The sequence below is a fragment of the Aquila chrysaetos genome, unplaced genomic scaffold (assembly GCF_900496995.4).
Source record: "Aquila chrysaetos chrysaetos unplaced genomic scaffold, bAquChr1.4, whole genome shotgun sequence".
Lineage (NCBI taxonomy): Eukaryota > Metazoa > Chordata > Aves > Accipitriformes > Accipitridae > Aquila > Aquila chrysaetos.
In genome coordinates this window covers 1-20,727 of record NW_024470353.1, presented here as the reverse complement: position 1 = coordinate 20,727, position 20,727 = coordinate 1, and the positions used below count along the sequence as shown (strand labels likewise).

At 64.8% G+C, this 20,727-nt stretch overlaps 2 protein-coding genes and 1 pseudogene across 2 annotated transcripts; 2 read left to right on the top strand and 1 right to left on the bottom strand.

Moving 5' to 3' along the window:
* Positions 1–454: 454 nt before the first annotated feature.
* LOC115337571 lies at positions 455–4,372 on the bottom strand (annotated as a pseudogene).
* A 344-nt stretch (positions 4,373–4,716) lies between these two features.
* On the top strand, positions 4,717–17,705 carry LOC115337570 (valine--tRNA ligase, mitochondrial-like). The gene is given in 32 exon segments (XM_030005949.1): positions 4,717–4,834; positions 4,948–5,180; positions 5,906–5,987; positions 6,067–6,168; positions 6,785–6,899; positions 7,415–7,481; positions 7,578–7,675; positions 7,776–7,857; positions 7,966–8,085; positions 8,182–8,293; positions 8,473–8,561; positions 9,420–9,510; positions 9,912–10,012; positions 10,014–10,040; positions 10,620–10,723; positions 10,833–10,914; positions 11,004–11,080; positions 11,163–11,205; positions 11,207–11,247; positions 11,249–11,355; positions 11,872–11,942; positions 12,029–12,154; positions 12,960–13,064; positions 13,506–13,574; positions 13,650–13,728; positions 13,831–13,958; positions 14,051–14,203; positions 15,188–15,388; positions 15,477–15,588; positions 16,438–16,616; positions 17,221–17,352; positions 17,574–17,705. Coding segments are annotated over 32 exon segments (3,360 nt in total). The 3' UTR covers positions 17,688–17,705.
* Positions 17,706–18,208: 503 nt separating this feature from the next.
* Positions 18,209–20,710, top strand: LOC115337569 (the record flags this gene model as incomplete). The annotated part of the gene is given in 4 exon segments (XM_030005948.2): positions 18,209–18,279; positions 18,621–19,254; positions 19,256–20,115; positions 20,188–20,710. Coding segments are annotated over 3 exon segments (2,007 nt in total), but the record flags the coding sequence as incomplete, so codon positions are not given.
* Between the last annotated feature and the right edge of the window lie 17 nt (positions 20,711–20,727).

Sequence of the window (20,727 nt, the reverse complement as noted above, 5' to 3'; positions counted from 1 at the left end):
GGGGACAGGTGCTCCCAGTTACTCCCAGTAACCCCAGTTACCCCAGCCCTCCACAGAGTAATCCTGGGGACAGGTGCTCCCAGTTACTTCCAGTAACCCCCAGTTACCCCAGCGCTCCACAGTGTAATCCTGAGGATAGGTGCTCCCAGTTACTCCCAGTAACCCCAGCCCCCCGCAGAGTAATCTTGGGGATGGGTATTCCCAGTTACCCCCAGTTATTCTCAGTAACCCATAGTTACTCCAAGTAACCCCCAGTTATCCCAACCCTCCACAGAATAATGCTGAGAACAGGTACTCCCAGTTACCCAGTAACTCACAACTAGTCCCCGTAACCCCATTACTCCCAGCCCTCCACAGAGCAATCCTGGACACAGGCGCTCCCAGTTACCCCAGTTACCCCCCAGTTACCCCAGCCCTCCAGGGAGTAATCCTGTGGACACGCACTCCCAGTTACCCCAAATAATTCCCAGTTACCCCAGCCCTCCACAGAGTAATCCTGTGGTCAAGTGCTCCCAGTTATTCCCACTTTCCCCCAGTAACCCCAGTTACCCCAACCTCCAGAGAGCAATCCTGGAGACAGGCGCTCCCAGTTACCCCCAGCTACTCCTACTAATTCCCAGTTACCCCAGCCCTCCACGGAGTATTCTGTGGACACATGCTCCCAGTATTCCCACCTTCCCCCAGTAACACCCAGTTATCCCAGTTCTCTATGGAGCAATCCTGGGCACAGCTGCTCCCAGTTACCCCAGTTCCCCCCCAGTAACCCCCCCAACCCTCCACAGAGCAATCCAGTGGGGTCACGGCAGTGGGGGGGTCACATTCCCGGCTGCCTGGGTCCCCCGCCGTGTCCCACAGCCCCCCCGGGGTGGGTGGGGGGCCCACCCTGATGCCTGGGTCCCCCCCCGGCGTCCCCACCTTGCCGAGGGTGGAAAAGCTGAGCTGAAGAGGAGAGGAAGGAGAATCTCCACCAGATCCATACCCCGGGCCTGGGGGGGGAACAAGGGGGCAGAGGGTTGGGGGGGGCACTGGGGGATGGTTTAAGGGGGGTCCCGGTTTTGGGGGACCCCCTGGTTTTGGGGGAACCCCCCCCCCCTTATCTCACCTCTGCCCCTCGCAGATACTGGAGGACGAAAAATACCAGAGCTGGGCTGGGGTGTCGAGGAGGAGGAACTGGAACCCGGCCGAGGTGATACACGGCGCTTCTCCCCCTCGCTGCGGGGTCCCCGTCAGTGCACCCAAACCATGGGGGGGGCCCCCCAAAAACCAGAAAGGGTCCCCCCAAACCGGGGGGACACCCCAAAACCAGCCACGTGCCCCTGCCCTGAGTCACTTCCCTCTGCAGGCATCTGACCCTGGCAGGGACCCCAAATCCCTCCTGGAGCCCCCCCAAAGATCACCCCAAATCCCTCCCTTGGGACCCCAACACCCTCCAGGACCCCCCAAGTCCTTCCCCGGGACCGTGACCCCCCCCTCTGTGGACTCCCAAAATCCTCTTCTGGGACCCCCATACCCCAGAAAGCCACCCCAATCGCCCCCCCGCCTCATAATTCCCCCCTGAACCCCATTAATCACCCCCCCGGACTCCCCCCAACCCTTCCCTGGGACCCCTGAGCCCTCCAGGACACCCCTAAATCCCCTTCTGCAGCCTCTGGGGACCCCCCCAAATCCCCCCAAGTCCCTCCCCCCCCTCCTTCCCCAGGCTGTCAACCCTGAGACCCCCCCCCCCCACCTAAAATCCTGCCCTGCTCCCCCTAAATTTCCCCCCTGGCCCCCCCAAACCTCCCCAGGCCCCCCAAATCCCCCAGGGCCCCCCCTCACCTCTTCATAAGCCCGGCTTGAATAAGAAGCTGGCCAAATCCTGACTCACGGCCGCGCTGGAGACCCCACCATAAAGTGCAAAATCACCTAAAATCGGGGCGGTACCCACATACCTGCATTCTCAGGAGCCCCTTGGCTATCGAGTCCCCCGGACCCCCCCAAACCACCCCCACCACCCCCAAGGCTCACCTCACAGCGCTCCTCGGCGTACTTGTCCAGCGCCGGCACGCGCGGCGTGCTTGTCCGGCCCCAGTTGGCTCGTGTCGTCCGACCAGGCTTTGCCCCTATACGCCGGCCCTTTAACTTGATAATCCCCCCCCGAGGGTCTAGGAGCCCCCCAATACCCCCCCAGTCCCCCAAACCTCAATACCTGTCCCATCCCTTTATCCCTCGCATCTTTGTCACACTGGGTTCCCTGTGCCCCCCATTATGCCCCATTCACCCCAAGTTACCCCCCCCCACACCTTGTGACCCCCGGTACCCCCCATTATACCATGTCACCCCAAATTACCCCCCCTCCCACACCCCTGTGACCCCCCCGTTACCCCCTCCCGCCCCCCATCACCCCCTGTACCCCCATTATACCCCCACGTTACTCCGGGTCACCCCATTCCACCCCCACCCTCCCATTACCACCTGTGACCCCCCCCACACTGCACCCCATATAACCCCCACCCCCCTATTACACCCTATTATCCCCCCATGGCCCCCCCTTACCCCATGGACCCCCCATTTGTCCCCATGGCCCCCCCCCTTACCGCATGTCCCCCCCCATTTGTTTCCCGTTCCCCCCCCCTTACCCCTCTGTCCCCCCATGACACCCTGTCGTCCCCCCCCCATCACTCACCCCCCCAGCAGGGCCACCCGGAGGTTCTGACGGAAATTGGGGTGCAGGGCCACCCCCGGCAGCCCCCCCGGCAGGGTGTGGGGTGCCACAGCCGCAGCGCCAGCAGCACCTCTTGGCTCTCCGCCTGCTCCCTGCCCGCCCCCCCCCACCGTGGGTGCTCCCATCCAGCCCACGACCACCCTGGGCACCCCCCCCCAACCCCGGAACGCCCCCCACCCACCAGGACCCCTGAGGACTCCACTGTAACTCCATGGGATTCCCGTGGTCCCCCCCAAAACCCAAGAGGGTCCCCAAGGACCCTGCCACAATCACTGGGATCCCCAGAGATTTCCCCCCCCCACGGTCCCCAATACCCCCAGGGACCCCCCCCAGCACCCTCAGGGACCCCATGAGACCCCCAGGGACATCCCCATCACCTCTTGGGACCCCCTATCACTCTGCCAGGACCCCCAGGGCCCCCCCCCCAACACCCTCAGGGATCCTCCAGCACCCGCAGGTCCCACCTAGGCCCCCCCCAGCTCCCCCAGAGCCCCCCCAGCACCCCCCAGAGCCCCCTCAGGGACCTCCAGGGCTCCCCCAGCACCCCCCAGAGCCCCCGCTCCAGCACCTCCAGGTGTTCCCCAGGGCCCCCGCCACCACTCCCAGACCCACCCCAGCACCCTTAGGGACCCCCTAGCCCCCACCCCAGCACCCCAGGGCCCCCCCAGCACGCCCAGGCCCCCCCAGCACCCTTAGGGACCCCCCCAGGGGTTCCCCCCCCCCCAGCACCCACTTGCTGTGCTCCTTCTTCACCCAGAGGGTGACGGCAGCCTGGGGCAGGGGCTGCTCCAGGAACAGCATCCGCATCACCCCCGCCTGCGCCAACCCGGCAGCTCCCTGGGGTGGGGGGGGGACACAGGGGGGGGTGCCCTGAGCCACGGGGGGGAGCACCCCAAACCACCCCCCCATGGCCACTGGGAGGAGGAGGGAGGGCACCCATGGGTGTCCCCACCTGCCCCAGGGGACATTGGGGTGCTCCAGTGGGGTGTAAGGTACGTGGGTGTCCTGGGGGGGGGGGGCTGGGGGGGGTCAGGGTGCCCCTGGGGGGGGGGGGGGTTGAGGTTTGGGGGGGGGCTCACCGGAAAACGGCCAGGCAGGTGGCGGGGTGTCCATAGAGGCGGTCGAGGATGGGGGGGCTCAAACCCCCGCAGGAATTCGTGCAGGTTCTTGCACTGTAGCTGCCCCCGGTGCAGGCGGGGGGGGCGGTCTCCATCCGCACCCCCCTGTCACCCCGTCAGTCGCCCTGTCAATCACGCCGGGTCGCCCTGTCAATCACCCCGGGGTCGCCCTGTCAATCACGCCTGCAGGGGTGGGAGGGCAGCACGGTGGGGTGAGGCCCCCCCCCCCAGGATGGTGTGTCACTGGGGGGGGGGTACAGGGACACAGGAGTGGGTGGGGGTGTCACCAGCTGGCCCCGGGGGGGGACACACAGGGCGTCACCGTGTGACTGACACCCCCCACTCCCCTCCCCATTGCCCCCCAGCCCCTCTTAGCCCCCCAATTCCCCCCCCCAGCCCCTCTTAGCCCCCCCAGTGCCCTCTTGTACCCCGATGCCCCCTTATTGCCCTCCCAGTCCCTGCTGCCCCCCGTTGCCCCCCCCAGTCCCTCTTGTCCCCCAATATCCCCGTACTGCACCCCCAGTGTCTGCTGCCCCCCATTGACCCCCATTGCCCCCCAGTGCCTCTTGTACCCCGATGCCCCCTTATTGCCCCCCAGTCCCTGCTGCCCCCCATTGCCCCCCCCAGTCCCTCTTAGCCCCCCCAGTCCCTCTTGTCCCCCAATGACCCCTTATTGCCCCCCCAGCCCCTCTTAGCCCCATTGCCCCCCCAGTCCCTGCTGCACCCCATTGCCCCCCCAGCTCCTCTTAGCCCCCCAATTCCTCCCCAGCCCCTCTTAGCCCCTCCCCCGGCCCCCGATCTGCCCCAATCCCCCCTCCATTACCCCAAATCTGTGTGTGTCCCCCCCCAAATCTGCCCCATTGCCCCCCCGGGACTCACCGCACTCCCCAACTGATGGCGCGGCCCCGCCCCCTTTTTCCCGCCCTGCTCCGCGCCGGGTCACGTGGGGGCGCTGCTGGCCACGCCCCCTCGGCGTTAGGGCCACACCCCCTCACCGCCCCTGCGCGCCAAGGTGAGCGCTCGCCTCGGGTACCTGGGTCCGTTGAAGGGGGAGCCGGTCACGTGAGGGGGGTCGGTCACGTGAGGAGGGTCAGTCACGTGAAGGGGGTCCCGTTGCCCCCGCAGCCCCTCATGGCGGCCCCCGCGCTGGCCCGTGTCCTGACCGCCGCCCCCCGCGCCCTGGGGTCACCCGTGGGGGGCCGGGCCCGGTGCAGTGGGGTCCCCCCCGGGCCCCCCCTTCCCCCCGCGGCCCCGCCGTGGGACCCCCCCGAGCGCGCCCGGCTCCGCGCCCGGGAGCACAAGGAGAAACGGCAGCGGCAACGGCGGGAGAGAGCGGCCCTGGGGGGGCAGGGCCCCAGGTACTGGGAGCTACTGGGGGGGGACTGGGAGAGGGGGTTGGGGGTAGCTGGGAGGGGCTGGGGGGGACACTGGGGACAGCTGGGGGACTGGGAGATGGGATTGGGGGATACTGGGAGCAACTGGGGGGCTGGGAGAGAGGCTGGGGGCAACTGGGGGGGCTGGGAGAAGGGGTTGGGGGACACTGGGGACAGCTGGGAAGGCTGGGGGGGGCTGGGAGAGGTGGCTGGGCCAACTGGGAGGGGCTGGAGGGGCACTGGGAACAACTGGGAGGGGCTGGGGGACTTGGGAGATGGGATTGGGGGACACTGGGAGCAACTGGGGGGGCTGGGGGAACTGGGAGAGAGACTGGGGGCAACGGGGGGGCTGGGAGAAGGGGTTGGGGGACACTGGGGGCAGCTGGGAGGGGCTGGGGGGACGCTGGGAGCAACTGGGAGGGGCTGGGAGATGGGATTGGGGTGTGCTGGGAGCAACTGGAGGGCTGGGGGAACTGGGAGAGAGACTGGGGTCAACAGGGAGGGACTGGGAGAAGGAGTTGGGGTACACTGGGGGCAACTGGGAGGTGCTGGGGGCAACTGGGCGGGGGGCTGGGAGAAGGGCTTGGGGGCCACTGGGAGCACCTGGGGAGAGCTGGAGGGTTTTGGGGGGGAGAGCACTGGTATTTATTGGTTTATATTGGGCTACATTGGTCTGTACTGGTTCATACTGGTTTTGCGCTGCCCCACAGTTGCCGACAGCCCCCCCCAAGGGCTGGACCCCAAAAACCGTCGTGGAATATCAGCACCCCCTGGACCCTGACGGCAAGAAGGGTACGAGAGGGGACACCGGGGGGGGACACAGTGGGGGGGGGCTGTGACGGTGACAGCCGGTGACGCTTTGGGGACGCAGCCACGGGGGTGGCGTTGCCCCCCGCCTACAGCCCCCGCTACGTGGAGGCCGCCTGGTACAGCTGGTGGGAGCGGCAGGGCCTCTTCACCCCCCCCCGCCTCGGTGAGTGGGGTCAAAAACACCCGGGGGGGGTCAAATACACCCAAGGGGGGGCAGAAAACTCCCGCGGGGGGGTCAAATACATCCAAGGGAGGCAGAAAACACCCATGGGGAAGCTAAATATCCCTTGGGGGGCAAAAAATACCAGTGGGGGGGTCAAATATTCCCTTGTGGGGCAGAGAACACCCGAGGGGGGTGTTGAATATTCCCTTGGGGGGCAGGAAGCACCCGTGGGGAGGCCAAATATTCTCTTGGGGGGCAGAAAACACCAGTGGGGGGGGTCAAATATTCCCTTGGGGGGCAGAAAACACCTGTGGGAGGGGTGAAATACTCCCTTGGGGGGCAGAAAAACACCAGTGGGGGGTGGTCAAATATTTCCTTGGGGGGCAGGAAACACGTGTGAGGGGATCAAATATTTTCTTGGGGGACAGAAAACACCCGTGGGAGGGGTGAAATATGCCCTTGGGGGGGGCAGAAAACACCTCGGGAGGTGGTGGACAAATACACCCAGAGAGAGTTTGATAAACCATCCCTGCGCTGAGCGGTGCCCGCTCTTGGCTCACTCCTGCGCCGAGTTGTGTCCGGTCTCAGCCCATGTTCCCACCCTCTGCTACTCCAGGTACCGGGGGGGGGGGCCAAGTCCTCAGCTTGGTGCTGCCCCCCCCAAATGTCACCGGCTCCCTGCACCTGGGCCACGCGCTCACCGTCGCCCTCCAGGACGCTCTCGTGCGCTGGTCAGTGGGGCTGGGGGGGGCAGAGTGGGGTATTGGGGGGTATTCGGGGCTGGGGGGGCCGACTGGGGTATTTGGGGGGGTATTTGGGGCTGGGGGGGGTGATTGGGGTATTTGGGGGGGTATTTTGGGGCTGGGGGGGCCGATTGGGGTATTTGGGGCTGGCGGGGCTGTTTGGGGCATTTGGGGAGGGGGCACATTGGGTGCTTTGTGGAGGGGTGTTGGGGGGCTATTAGGGTGGGGGGGGCAGATTGGGTTCCCCTGGGGGTATTTGGGGGGGTCTGGGGGGTTATTTGGGGCTGGGGGGGCAGATGGAGGCTCTTGGGGGGTATTTTGGGGGTTGGGGGGTTATTTGGGCCCTCAAGGGCAGATTTGGGGGTGCTGGAGGGTCTGCAAGGGGTGGAGGCACCCCTGGGTGCCTTGGGGATTGGGGGGGGGTGTCACCTATGGGTGCTGGGGGGGCCGGGGGGTGCTCAGAAGATCCCACCCCGGTGTGGGTGCCGACGGCGCTGTGCCAGGCGGCGGATGCAGGGCTGGAGCGTGCTTTGGGTACCGGGCACCGACCATGCCGGCATCGCCACCCAGGTGAGACCCGTGTCCCAACAGCTCCCCCCCCCCTCCCCGCCGTGTCCCCAACGCCCCCCCCCACATGTCCCCAACGCCCCCCCCCAGTGTCCCCAGGCTGTGGTGGAGCGTTGGCTGTGGCAGCAGCGGGGTTTACGCCGTCAGGATTTGACCCGCTCTGAGTTCCTGGAGGAGGTTTGGGCCTGGAAACAACGGTGAGGGTGACAACAGAGACATGGGGTGGGGTCAGGGTGGGGGGACGACGACAGATGGGACAAGGTGACACCCCAGAGATGTGTCCCCTTCCCTCTCCAGGCATGGTGACGAGATCCTGCGGCAACTGCGGGCGCTGGGTGCGTCGCTGGACTGGAGCCGCTGCGCCTTCACCATGGACCCGGTAAGCCCGGATGCGTGGTGTCCCCCCCACCTTGAGGTCCCCAAGAATGTTGTGTGTGTGTCCCCCCCCCCCCAAGGTCCCCAAGTGTCCCCAACTGTGTCCCCGCAGGGTTTCTCGCGGGCGGTGGCGGAAGCTTTCGTGCGGCTGCACGAGGCCGGGTTGATTCACCGCGACCGGCGTCTCGTCACTTGGTCCTGCGCCCTGCGCTCCGCCCTGGCCGACGTGGAGGTGAGCGTTTCCCCAAATTGTCCCCAGATTGTCCCCAAGGCGCGCTGAGCTCACACCCACCCCCCCCCCCCGCACCGGTGCCCGGTGTCTCGGCAGGTGGAGCCCCGCGCCCTGACGGGTCCCACGGCGCTGCGCGTCCCCGGCTGTCCCCGACCCGTCACCTTCGGCGTCCTCGTCACCTTCGCTTACCCCGTGGAGGGTGGGGACGGTGAGCGGCTCGTGGGACGCCCGCCCGGCCTCCGGTGTCCCCGCGTCCCCTCCCGTCCCGCCTTCACGCGGGGCCCTGGGTGTCCTCCGCGCGCTCCCCGCCCTCCCAACGCGCTCTGACACGCGTGTGCGTGTCCCCCGCCGCGTCCCTGACGTGTCGCCTCCCTGATGCGTGTCCAGGGCTGGAGTTGCCGGTGGCCACGACGCGCCCCGAGACGATGCTGGGGGACGTGGCCGTGGCCGTGCACCCCGATGACCCCCGTTATATGGTGAGGGGGGTGGGGCTTCCCCTGGGGGCGGGGCTTCCCCTGGGGGCGGGGCCTGAAGGGCCAAAGGGTAGCGCTACTGAGAGGGGGGTAAGGTTTACAGGGAGGGGTGGGGTTTGTAGGTGAGGGGGTGTGGCTTTTGGGAAGGGGCGGGGTTTGTAGGTGAGGGGTGTGGCTTTTGGGAAGGGGTGGGGTTTGTAGGTGAGGGGGTGGGGCTTTTGGGAAGGGGTGGGGCTTTTGGGAAGGGGTGGGGCTTTGGGAAGGGGTGGGGCTTTTGGGAAGGGGTGGAGTTTGCAGGTGAGGGGGTGTGGCTTCTGGGGAAGGGCGGGGTTTGTAGGTGAGGGGTGTGGCTTCTGGGGAAGGGCGGGGTTTGTGGGTAAGGGTATGGCTTCTGGGATGGTGGGGTTTGTAGGTGAGGGTGTGGTTTCTGGGGGTGGGGTTTGTAGGTGAGGGGCGGAGCTTCTGGGGAGGGGTGGGGGTTGTAGGCAAAGGGCGGGGCTTCAGCAGCAGGGGTGGAAGGGCTTTGCACAGATTGGCTGTTGAGGTTATAGTTTGTCTCCTCCCCTTTTCTGGGTGGGTGTGTCCATATAAGGGAAGGAGGTGGGGCTTGGGGCCTGCTTGGGGCGGAGCTTTGCTGGCTTAAAGGACTCTGGGGGTGGGACCAATGCATGGGGCGGGGCCTTTCTTTCCCTGGAACCTGTCAGGGGCTAGCTCCACCCTTAAGGGGGTGGGGCCTCCCCTGAAGGGGTGGGACTCAGATCTTCTTAAAGGGACAGTGTATGGTGGGTGGGGCCTGGTTGGGGAGGGGCAGGGCTTGTGCCTGTAGAGGCGGGGCCTGCAGTGACCCCGCCCCTTCCCCAGCACCTCCATGGCCGCCACCTCCGGCACCCCTTCACGGGGCAGCTCCTGCCCGTCGTCACCGACCCCACCGTGGAGCCCGCCCGTGGCACCGGTACTGGGACCAGTATGGGGGCAGGACTGGGACCTGTACTAGGCAGGGGGGGGGCAGGGTATTGGGACCACTAAGGGAACTGGGACGGGTGTGGGGTGAGGAACAGGCACCAGTATGGAAGGGACAGAGACTGGTCTGGGTGTGGGGGTCCCAGTCTGGGGAAGTAACTAGTTCCTTTTTGGGGGGGTCATTGGTTTGGGGAGGGACGCACACACATCCTGGTGCTGGGGACGTGGGGTGGCACTGGTGGCAGTGGCAGGGTGGCAGTAGGTGACATTGGGAGGGGGTGAGGGTGGCCGTGGGGGTGGCAGGTGGTGCAGGGGGTGAGGGTGACAGTGGGAGGGGGTGAGGGTGGCTGGGGGGGGTGACAAGGGGTGACAGCGCGTCCCTGGTCCCTGCAGGGGCGGTGAAGGTGACACCGGGGCACAGCTCCCCTGACCTGGCGCTGGCCCGGGCCCACGGGCTGCCCCTGCTCTCCGTCATCGGGGACGATGGCACCATGTGTCCCCCCAGGTGGGGGGTGGCTCCAGGTACTGCCATTCCCGCCGTCCTTTCTGTCCTCGTACCCCCCAGATCGTGTCCGCTGTCCCCAAGCACGTCCCTGTGTCCCAGCCCGGGTCCCCAAGTTACATCCCCAGCTGTGTCCCCCATCCCCAGCCGCTTGCCTGTGTCCCCTCCATCCCTGCGTCCCCAGCTGTGTCCTGTGTGTCATCTCTGTCCCCGTCGCTTCCCTGTGTTCCCCATCACTGTGTCCCCTTTGTCCCCAGCTGTGTGCTTTGTCACTTCCCAGTGTCCCTTCTGTCCTCTGCATCCCCTCTGTCCCGAGCTCTGTTCCTTGTCACTTCCCAGTGTTCTCCCTGTCCATGTGTCCCCATCTGCGTCTCCTGTCCCTAGCCGCTCCCCTGTGTCCTCTCCATCTCTGTCTCCCCAGCTCTGTGCCCTGTCACTTCCCTGTGTCCCCAGCTTTGTTTTCCATGTCCCTTCCATTCCCACATCCTCAATTGTGTCCCTAATCCCCAGCTCTGTCCCATATTGCCTCCCAATGTCCCCTCTGCCCCCATGTGTCCTGCCTGTCTCCTCTGTCCCCAACTGTGTCCCCATGTCCCCAGGGCATCCATCGCTTCGTGGCACGGGAGAAGGTGGTGGCCGCGTTGGCTGAGCGAGGGCTGTACCGCGGCACCCAGGACCACGCCATGACACTGCCCATGTGCAGGTACCGCTGTCCCCATCCCGTCCTTTCCATGTCACCCTCTCGGGACACGTGTCCTCGCCACCGTGGGGACACATCCCAAGGGACTGAAGCGACCTCAATGTCCCCGCAGCCGCTCGGGGGACGTCATCGAGTACCTGCTGAAGAGCCAGTGGTTCCTGCGGTGCCGAGAGATGGCGGAGCGTGCCCGAGAGGTGACAGGGACACGGGGACATTGGCAGGGGGTGGGGAGGGGGACACGCACACCCCCAGACGCCTGGGTCCGTGACCGCTCCTCTCCCAGGCGGTGACATCGGGGCGTCTCCAACTCGTCCCCAAATTTCACGAGAAGAACTGGAAGACGTGGATGGACAACATTGGGTGAGAGGGGCGGACCCCGGCGTCTGGGGTGGGGGGGACCCAGGTATCCGCACCCCACTGATATCACCCACCCCGCACCCAGGGACTGGTGCCTCTCACGCCAGCTGTGGTGGGGACACCGGGTGCCCGGCGTACCGGGTGGGGGTTCCCTCAGCGGGGTCCCCCCCCCGAGCACCCCGAAGGGCTCTGGGTAGTGGGGCGCAGCGAGGCCGAGGCGCGTGCTGCTGCCGCCCGCACCCTCCGCTGCCCCCCCGACGAGCTCCAGCTCCAGCAAGGTGAGGGGGTAGGGGGGTGGGGGGCACCCCAAAATTCTCCTGGCATCCCCATGTTCCCCTGTGCACCCTAAAAACAATCTTTCGTTCCCCTAAAATCCTTTCCATCGCCTTAAAAAGTCTCTCTGCCTTCTCAAATCTTTCTCTTGCCCCCTAAAACTCTCTTAGGACCCCCCCCAGCACCCCCAGCCTTGCCCTGGCACCCCTAAATCCCCCCCCCCCCCCCCAGCACTTTCTAGTCTTCTCCAGTACCCTAAAGTTGTCCTCCAGCACCCCGATCACCTCAAACTCCCCCCCAGCATCTCCCCATCAGCCCCCAGACACCCTCTGGCAGCCCCCTGCCCACCTCCACCACCCCTAAAATTCTGCCCCTGCCCCCTCCAAGCACCCCAGGCCACCCTCCCACCCAGCTCCAGCACCCTCTTGCCACCCTTCTGTCACCCCCCCAGGCCTTTTGGCCCCCTCCCCCAAGCTCTGAGGCCTTTTGGGGTCCCCCCGACCCCCCCCATGCCCTTGCAGACCCCGATGTCCTGGACACGTGGTTTTCTTCTGCGCTCTTTCCCTTCGCCGCGCTGGGCTGGCCCGAAGAGGTGAGTTTGGGGAGACACAGGGGGGTCAGAGGGGACATGGGACAGTGTCCCCAACCCGGTGTCCCCCCCCCCGCCTCTGTCCCCAGACCCCCGACCTGCAGCGTTTCTACCCAACAAACGTGCTGGAGACGGGAAGCGATCTCCTCTTCTTCTGGGTGGCACGTATGGTCATGCTGGGCCAGCAGCTCACCGGGCGCCTGCCCTTCTCCCAGGTACCACCGATGTCCCCACGAGTCCCCTCTGTCCCCTTGGGCTCCCTGTGAGTCCCCTGTGTCCCCGACATCCCTTCATTTCTTCCCTCTCATGTGTCTTGTTCGTTCTTGGGATTCCTTCTGGTTCCTTGTTGCTTCTCAGAGCTCCCCAGTGTCCCTGTGTGTGTCCCCCGGAGATCCCCAGTGTCCCCAGTGGTCCCTTCTTCTCTTTCTCCTTGGTGTCGTGTTCCTTTTTAGGGTTTTTTGGGGGTCCCTGTCCCCCTTCGGGGCTCCCTTGTGTCACCAAGTGTCCCTTTTTCCCTTTCTCCTGGGTGTCATGTTCTTTCTCAGGGGTTCCCATCCTGTCTTGGGACTCCTTAGTGTTCCCTGTGTCCCCAAGGACCCTTACTCCCACCCTTTGGGGTGTCTAGTTCTTTCCTGAGACTCCCAGGGGTCCCCTGTCCCCAAGGTCCCCGGGTGGTTTCTGTCCCCCTTTTGGGCTCCTTAGTGTCCCCAAGGATCCCCTTTTCTCTCTCCCCAGGGTGTCTTGTTCCTTCTCGGGGTTCCCTGGGGATCCCCGTTCTCCTTCAGGGCTCCCCAATGTCCCCTGTGTCCCCAAGAGTCCCTTCTTCCTTTTCTCCTGGGTGTCACGTTCCTTTTCAGGGGTCCTTATCCCCTTTGGGGCTCCTCTGTGTCCCCAAGGACCCTTATTCCTTCTCTCTGGGGTGTCTGGTACTTTCTTGAGGCTCCCAGGGGTCCCCTGTCCCCTCTTGGAGGTCCCATGTCCCCTTCGGTGTCCCCCAGCGCTGTCTGTGTCCCCCTCCAGGTCCTTCTGCACTCGCTGGTGCGCGATACCCACGGGCGCAAGATGAGCAAATCCCTGGGCAACGTCATTGACCCCTGCGACATCATTGCCGGTGCCTCCCTCCAGGTACTGTAGACCCTACAATAACAAATACATACCCCCCAACGCAAATCCACCCCGAACAAGTTGTTCTGGAGACCCTACAATAACAAACGTGGTTTTTGGGAACCCCATGATGATAAACGCGTTTGTCAAAGACCCTACAATAACGGATCTTTTTTCAGGAGAACCTACGATAACAAACTCTCACCTTGAAAATTTTGCAATAACAGATCTATTTTTTTTTTTTTTTTTTTTTGTCCCAAAACCCCAACAATAACAAACCTCATCCTGGACGCCCTACAAAAATACACCCCGTTGCTCTACCCTTCTCAGAGACTCTATAATAATAAACCCCCCAGCTCCCAGAGACCCCAAAAGAGGGTCACGGAGACACCGTGGTGACACACCTGTGACAACACAGCCACCGCGGCACCTTTGTTTATTGTAGGGTTTCTTGTTTTGCAGGAGCTGCAGGAGAGGCTCCACCACAGGCTCCTGGACCCCCACGAGCTCACGGTGGCCACAGAGGGCCAGGTGGGACCTGTCCCCATCTCTGTCCCCCCAAAACCTGTCTCTGTCCCCCCCTAACCCCTCCCTGTCCCTTCCCAGAGGCGCCAGTTCCCCCACGGCATCCCCGAATGCGGCACTGACGCCCTCCGCATGGCCCTGTGCTCCCACAACGTCCATGGTAAGGAGTCGAAGGAACGCCGGGACCCCATCCCCACCCCAGGGTGGCCCTGTCCCCACCCTGGGGACCCACCTCCGTGTCCCCAACCCCTCCACCCTGTAGGTGACGATATCCGCCTGGACGTGGGCACGGCCCTGAGCTACCGTCACTTCTGCAACAAGATCTGGAACGCCGTCAAGTTCGTCCTCGCCGCCTTGGGGCCCGACTTTGTCCCCCAACCCCCCGAGGAGGTACCAGGGTGGGTTGGTGGAGGTCAGGGTTGGGGTCCAGCACCCTGGGACCCCCCCCACCCATCACCGTTCTTCCTCCTCTTCCTCGGCAGACGGTGCCGCAGCACCCCATGGACCGGTGGGTGCTGAGCCGGCTGGTGCAGGCGGTGGGCGAGTGCGGGCGGCGGATGGAGGCCCTGGAGGTCCACGGTGCCATCGCCGCCGTCCATCACTTCTGGCTGCGTAGCTTCTGCGACGTCTACCTGGTGGGTGGCCCCATCCATCTGTCCCACGTGGTCCTGTCTGTCTGTCCTGCCCGGCTCCTTGCATCTCCCCTGGGCGTTAAACCCAGTGGTGTCGCATTGAGCGGCTCTGTCCGTCTGTCCCACCGCACCTGTTGTAGCTCCCTGAATGTTGAACCCAGTCCATGGTTGTCGGTCCATGCACCCCAATCCATCAGATCTCCTGAGGCGTTGACATTAGTCCGCTCTCTGGAGTGTGTCCGACTGTCTGTCCCAGCTCACCTGTTGTAGCTCCTTGATTGTTGAGCCCAACCCATCTTGATGTGGTTGGTGGCGTCCATCTCTCCGTCCACTCTAATCCGTCAGGTCCTTGAGCGTTGATCTTAATCCGCTCTCTTGAGTGTGTCCATCCATCTGTCCCACCCAACATGTAGCTTCCTAAACGTTGAACCCAACCCACGGTTGATGGTGTCTGTCTGTCTGTCCACCCCAATCCACCGGGTCTCCTGGAGCGTTGACCTTAGCCCAGCCTCACCCTGTTGAGTGCATCCGTCTGCCTGTCACACCTCACCTGTTGTAGCTCCTTGACCATTAAACCCAACCCATCTTGACGGGGTTGGTGGTGTCCATCTGTCTGTCCACCCTAATCCATCAGGTCTCCCTGAGTGTTGAGCTTAGTCCGCTCTCTTGAGCGCGTCCGTCCATCTGTTCCCACCTCGCCCGTTGAATGTTGAGCCTGACCCTCACCTTGGTGACCGCATCCGTCTGTCCGTCCCTCTGGGTGCGTCCCCTTGGGTGTCGACCTTTGTCCACCAAAGTTGACTATGTCCGTCTGTCCATCCCACCCCACCTCCCGCATCTTCTCCAACGCTACCCCAGCCCCCTTGCTTTGGTCAACCGCGTCTTGTCTGTCCATCCAACCCAACCCACGTTGTCTCCTCGACCGCTCTCCCCCCGAACCCCCCCCGCCCCTTCTCCTAACCCCACCGTCCGTCTGTCCGTCCGCAGGAGACGGCCAAACCGACTCTACGGGATCCGGCAACCGCCGCCGAGACGCGCCGGACCCTGCTGAGCTGTGCCGAGCTGGGGCTGCGCCTCCTCGCCCCTTTCGCCCCTTTCCTCGGCGAGGAGCTCTGGCAGCGCCTGCCCCGCGCTCCCCCCGCGCCCCCCACCCTCTGCCTCGCCCCCTTCCCCGACGCCGCCCGCCTGGTGGGTCCCGTCGCCCTTGGGGGGGGTGCCCAGGGAGGGTTTCGCCCCCCTGACACCCCTTTGTCTCTCTGTGTCCCCCCATTTCCAGGCTCACTGGCGCTGCCCCAAGGTGGAGGCCGAGGTGGCGGCCATGCAGGAGGTGGTGAGGACGGCGCGAGCCCTGCGGGACATTTTCCGCCTGGGTGCTGCCCGGCCCCCCGGTGAGTGCGGCGGGTGGGGGGCAAGATGGCCGACAGGGTACGGGGGAAACTACCGTGTCCCAACATGCCTTGGGGCAACCAAGATGGCTGCCAGCGTGTGGGTGGGAACCACCGGGGGCCCAAGATGGCCACCGGGGTTGAGGGGGACTTTGTGTCCCTCTGTGCGCCCTGGGGGTGCACAAGATGGCTGACAGGGCTGTGGAGGACCACATATCCCAGCATGCCCTGGGGCACCCAAGATGGCTGCTGGGGCTGTGAGAGATTACATGTCCCAGCATGCCTTGGGGCATCCAAAATGGCCGATAGGACTGTGGGGAGCATATGTGTCCCAGCATGCTGTGGGGCAGCCAGGTAGGGCTAAGATGGCTGCCACAGAGGACTACATGTCCCATCATGCACCTGGCTCTCCCCATACTCCAAAATGGCGGCTCCCATTGAAGGCGGCCATGTTGCCCAGCCCACCATGGGGTGCAGGGCTGGAGGCCTGGCAATCCCAACATGCCCTGGGGCACCCAAGATGGCTGACAGGGCTGTGCAGGGGGGGACTACATGTCCCAGTATGCTGTGGGGCAGCCAGGTAGGGCTAAGATGGCTGCCACGGAGGACTACATGTCCCATCATGCACGTGGCTCTCATCATACCCCAAGATGGCAGCTGCCGTTGGAGGCGGCCATGTTGCCCAGCCCACCATGGGGTGCAGGGCTGGAGGCCTGGCAATCCCAGCATGCTTTGGGCGCACGGGGGCAGCCATTCCCCCCCCCCCCCCATGCCCCAGGTGGGGGCGGCCATGTTGGAGGGGCGTGGGCGGCCATGCTTGGAGGCGGGGCTATCTCAGCATGCTCTGCGCAGTGGCGGTGCGGTGCGCAGCGGAGGCGCAGGATTCGTTGGCAGCGCTGGGCCCCGCCCTCCAGGCCCTGGCGCAGGCGGGGCCTCTGCAGCTCCTCCCCCAGGGGGCGGAGCCAGAGCTGGGCCCCGGCTGGGTGGGGGCCCCCGCGGGCCCCGACACCCACGTCTACCTCTGCCTGCGGGTGAGTGGGGGGGGCCAGGGGCATTGTGGGATGCTGGGGGACCTGGGGGGACCCCAGGGCATTGTGGGATGCTGGGGGACCTGGGGGGGGGGGTCTCCAGGAGCATTGTGGGATGCTGGGGGACTTGGAGAGGGACCCAGGGGCATTGTGGGATGCTGGGGGACCTGGGGGGGCCTCCAGGAGCATTGTGGGATGCTGGGGGACCTGGGGGGACCCCAGGGCATTGTGGGATGCTGGGGGACCTGGGGGGGGGGTCTCCAGGAGCATTGTGGGATGCTGGGGGACTTGGAGAGGGACCCAGGGGCATTGTGGGATGCTGGGGGAACCCCAGGGCCTTGTGGGATGCTGGGGGAGCTGGGGGGGACCCCAGGGGCATTGTGGGATGTTGGGAGAACCCCAGGGGCATTGTGGGATGCTGGGGGACCCCAGGGCATTGTGGGATGTTGGAGAACATGATGGGAGAAGCCCTGGGAGCCAGTGGGAGTTTGGGAAGCATTGGGAGGACCCAAGGCAACCCCAGGGCGTTATGGGATAGCGGGGCGGGGGTCCCCAAGGCATTGTGGGATAGTGGGGGATCTCCCCCTTCCCTCCTGCCCCCCCCCAGGGGCTGGTGGAGCCGGCGGCCGCCCAGGCCCAGCTCCGTGCCCGCAGCCGCGGCCTCCAGCGTCGCCTCGAGACCCTCGGGGGGACCCGGGGGGCCGGGGAGAGCCCCCCCCACCCCGCCACCCAACAGCAGGTACCGCACCTTCGTTACGCTAACGAGCATTGGTCCACCCGATAACTCCCGAGGGATGGGGGGGTGTCTCATTAACCTCATTAAGGGGGGGGGGGGGCAGGCTTTATTAGTGTTGCTCCTCGTTAGCACTGGGGGAGGGGCACCCCCCTCCCTGCGGGCTCTTCGTTAGCGCTTGTCCTCGTTAATGCTTCCCCCCCCCACACCTTTTTTTTTTTCTCCAGGTCGCCATTCTCCGCTCCGAGCTTGCCCGCCTGGCCCAAGCACTGGAGGCCCTGGACCCCCCCGGCCCCCCCGAGGACCCAGGTGTCCGGAGGGGGGACCCCGGGTCCCAATAAACCCCCAGAAAACCCTAACGACATCTCGGCCTCGTTATTTCTGTTGGGGGATGTGTCACGAGCTGTACGGTCTCAGCTCGGGGGTGGGAGGGGATGTCAGGGAGGGACCCGGGTGTCCCGGGGCGGGGGGGACCCCGGGTCCCAATAAACCCCCAGAAAGCCCTAACGACTTCTCGGCCTCGTTATTTCTGTTCGGGGACGTGTCACGAGCTGTACGGTCTCAGCTCCGGGGTGGGAGGGGATGGGGGGGGGACCCAGGTGTCCAGGCTCCGCCCCTCCTCGCCGGCGGATCTGGTTCAAGAGCCCCCAGATGCCGGCGGGATCCAGGAGCTGCCGGCACCCCGAAACCGGCCCCCCGAAACTGGCCTTTCCCCCCGCCCCCCCTTACCCGAGACCAGCTACGACGGTGACGTCATAACTCACCGGGACGCCATCACCGCCACCGCGATGTTGTAATCGGCACCGGCACCCCGAAACCGGCACCGGGACTCCCCCCTCCCCGGAGCGACAGCGGGACCCCCTCAAAATTGGTCCCAGGATCCTGACGCCGACACCGGGACCCCCCCAGGGCTGTCACCTGCTGCCACTTCAGGTACTTGTCACCCCCCTGGTCCCCACCGTGTGTGTCCCCTTGTGTCCCCCCCCAGTCCCTCCTGGGGTCCCCCATGTCCCTCGGTCCCTCCTTGTCTCGTGTCCCCTGTCCCTTCCCCACCACGTCTCCGTGTCCCTTCCCTATGTTCCCCCATTCCTTCTGGTGTCCCCCGTGTCCTCAGATGTCCCCTCCCGTGTCCCCCCCCAGTGTCCCCTCACGTCCCCCCATCTCTCTTGGTGTCCCCTGTGTCCCCTCCACGTCTCCACATTCCCTCTCCCCCAGGAACTCCCCGTGTCCCCGTGCCACCCCCGGTGACGTCCCCGTCCCCTCTGTCCCCCCAGGTCCCTGCCCATGGCCGAGGGGTGCTCCCACGCCGTCCCCCCTCATCCCCTCCCTGGGGAGGTGACAGCCGCCCCCGGGGACATCACCACGGACCCTGAACCCGCATGGGGACAGGCTGGAGGCGTCCCCCAGGGAGAGAGTGACACCGGTGTCCCCACGGACACTGTCACCGTCACCCCATGGGCCAGCGGCATCACCATCACCGTCACAGCAGCCCCGGCGGATGAGGACACCGGGGATTTTGGGGACGAGGACGTCCCAGGCTTCGGGGATGAGGACATCGGGGACGAGGACATCTCGGTGACAAGTGACGCGGGGCACGGGGCTGTCCCAGTCCTGTGTGACAAGGACGTTGAGGACAGGGATGTCACAACCCCAAAGGACGTTGGGGACAGGGACGTTCCAGCCTCTGGGGACAAGAATGACAGTGACGAGGATGTCACAGCTCTAAGGGACATTGGGGACAGGGATGTCGTGACCCCAAGGGACATTGGAGACCGGGATGGTCCAGCTCTTCTGGACAAGGACACTGGGGACAGGGATGTCCCAGCTCCTCGGGACAGGGATGTTGCCACCCTGAGGGACATTGGGGACAGGGATGTCACCACACCAAGGGATGTTGGGGACAGGGATTGTCCCAGCTCCTGGGGGCAAAGCCAGTGGGGACAGGAATGTCCCAGCCCTAAGGGATGTTGGGGACAGGGATGTCCCAGTTCCTGGGGGCAAGGCTGTTGGGGACAGAGATGTCACCACCCTAAGGGACATTGGGGACAGGAATGTCCCAGCCCATCTCATCAAGGACATTGGGGACAGGGATGTCCCAGTTCCTGGGGACAAGGCTGTTGGGGACAGAGATGTCACCACCCTAAGGGATATTGGGGACAGGGATGTCCAAACCCTAAGGGACAAGGATGTTGGGGACACACAGGTCTCAGTCCTAAGGGACATTGGGGACAAGGACGTTGGGGACGCGCAGGTCTCAGTCCTAAGGGACATTGGGGACAAGGACGTTGGGGACGCGCAGGTCTCAGTGCTAAGGGACATTGGGGACAAGGACATTGGGGACGCGCAGGTCTCAGTCCTAAGGGACATTGGGGACAAGGATGTCCCAGCTCCAAAGGACTTTGGGGACAGCAGTGTCCCAGTCCTAGGGGACATCTGGGTCAAGGATTTTGGGGACACGCAGGTCTCAGCCATGAGGGATGTTGGGGACCTTGGGGACAGGGATGTCACCGCCCCAAGAGATGTTGGGGACGGGGATGTCTCAGCCCCTGGAGATGCTGAGGATGAGAACATCGGGGATCTCCCGGCCCTGAGGGACATCGGGGACATAGATGTCCCAGTCTTAAGGGACAATGGGGACATTCCAGTCTCTGAGGACAAGGACACTGGGGACAGGGATGTCCCAGCTCCTGGAGACAAGGATGTCACCACCCTAAAGGGCACGGGGGACAGGGATGTCCCAGCCCACCCGGTTGAGGATGTTGGGGACAGGGAGGTCACAGTCCCAGGGGACACTGGGGACATCCCAGTCTCGGGGGAGGAGGACAAGGACACCGGGGACAGGGATGTCACTGTCCCAAGGGATGTTGAGGACATTGGAGGTAAGGAGTTTGGGGACAGGGACATTGAGGATGAGGACGTTGGGGACAGGGACATTGGGGACATGGATGTCACAGCCCTGAGGGACGTTGGGGACAAGGACAGAGATGTCACAGCCCCAGGTGACCCGGGGGATGGGGACATTGGGGACACCTGCGCCGCTGGTGGCATCACCATCACGGTGACGGCCCCCCCCATGGAGGACGAGGACATCCCCAGTGGGGACGAGGACGTTCCCAGCGATGACATCGCCACTGATGTCACTGCTGCCCTCCCTGGGGAGCAGGTCCCTTGTGACGTCATGGAGAGCGGTGATGTCACAGCCGCCCGCCCCAGTGATGCCACTGCAGGGCGTGACATCCCCTCCACTCTCCCTGGGGACGTCCCTGCCAGTGATGTCATCAAGGATGACATCATTTCCTCCGTCCCTGGTGATATCATGGCTGAGAGTGATGTCACTTCCTCAATGCCTGGGGACGACATCATTGTAGACCTCATCAACAG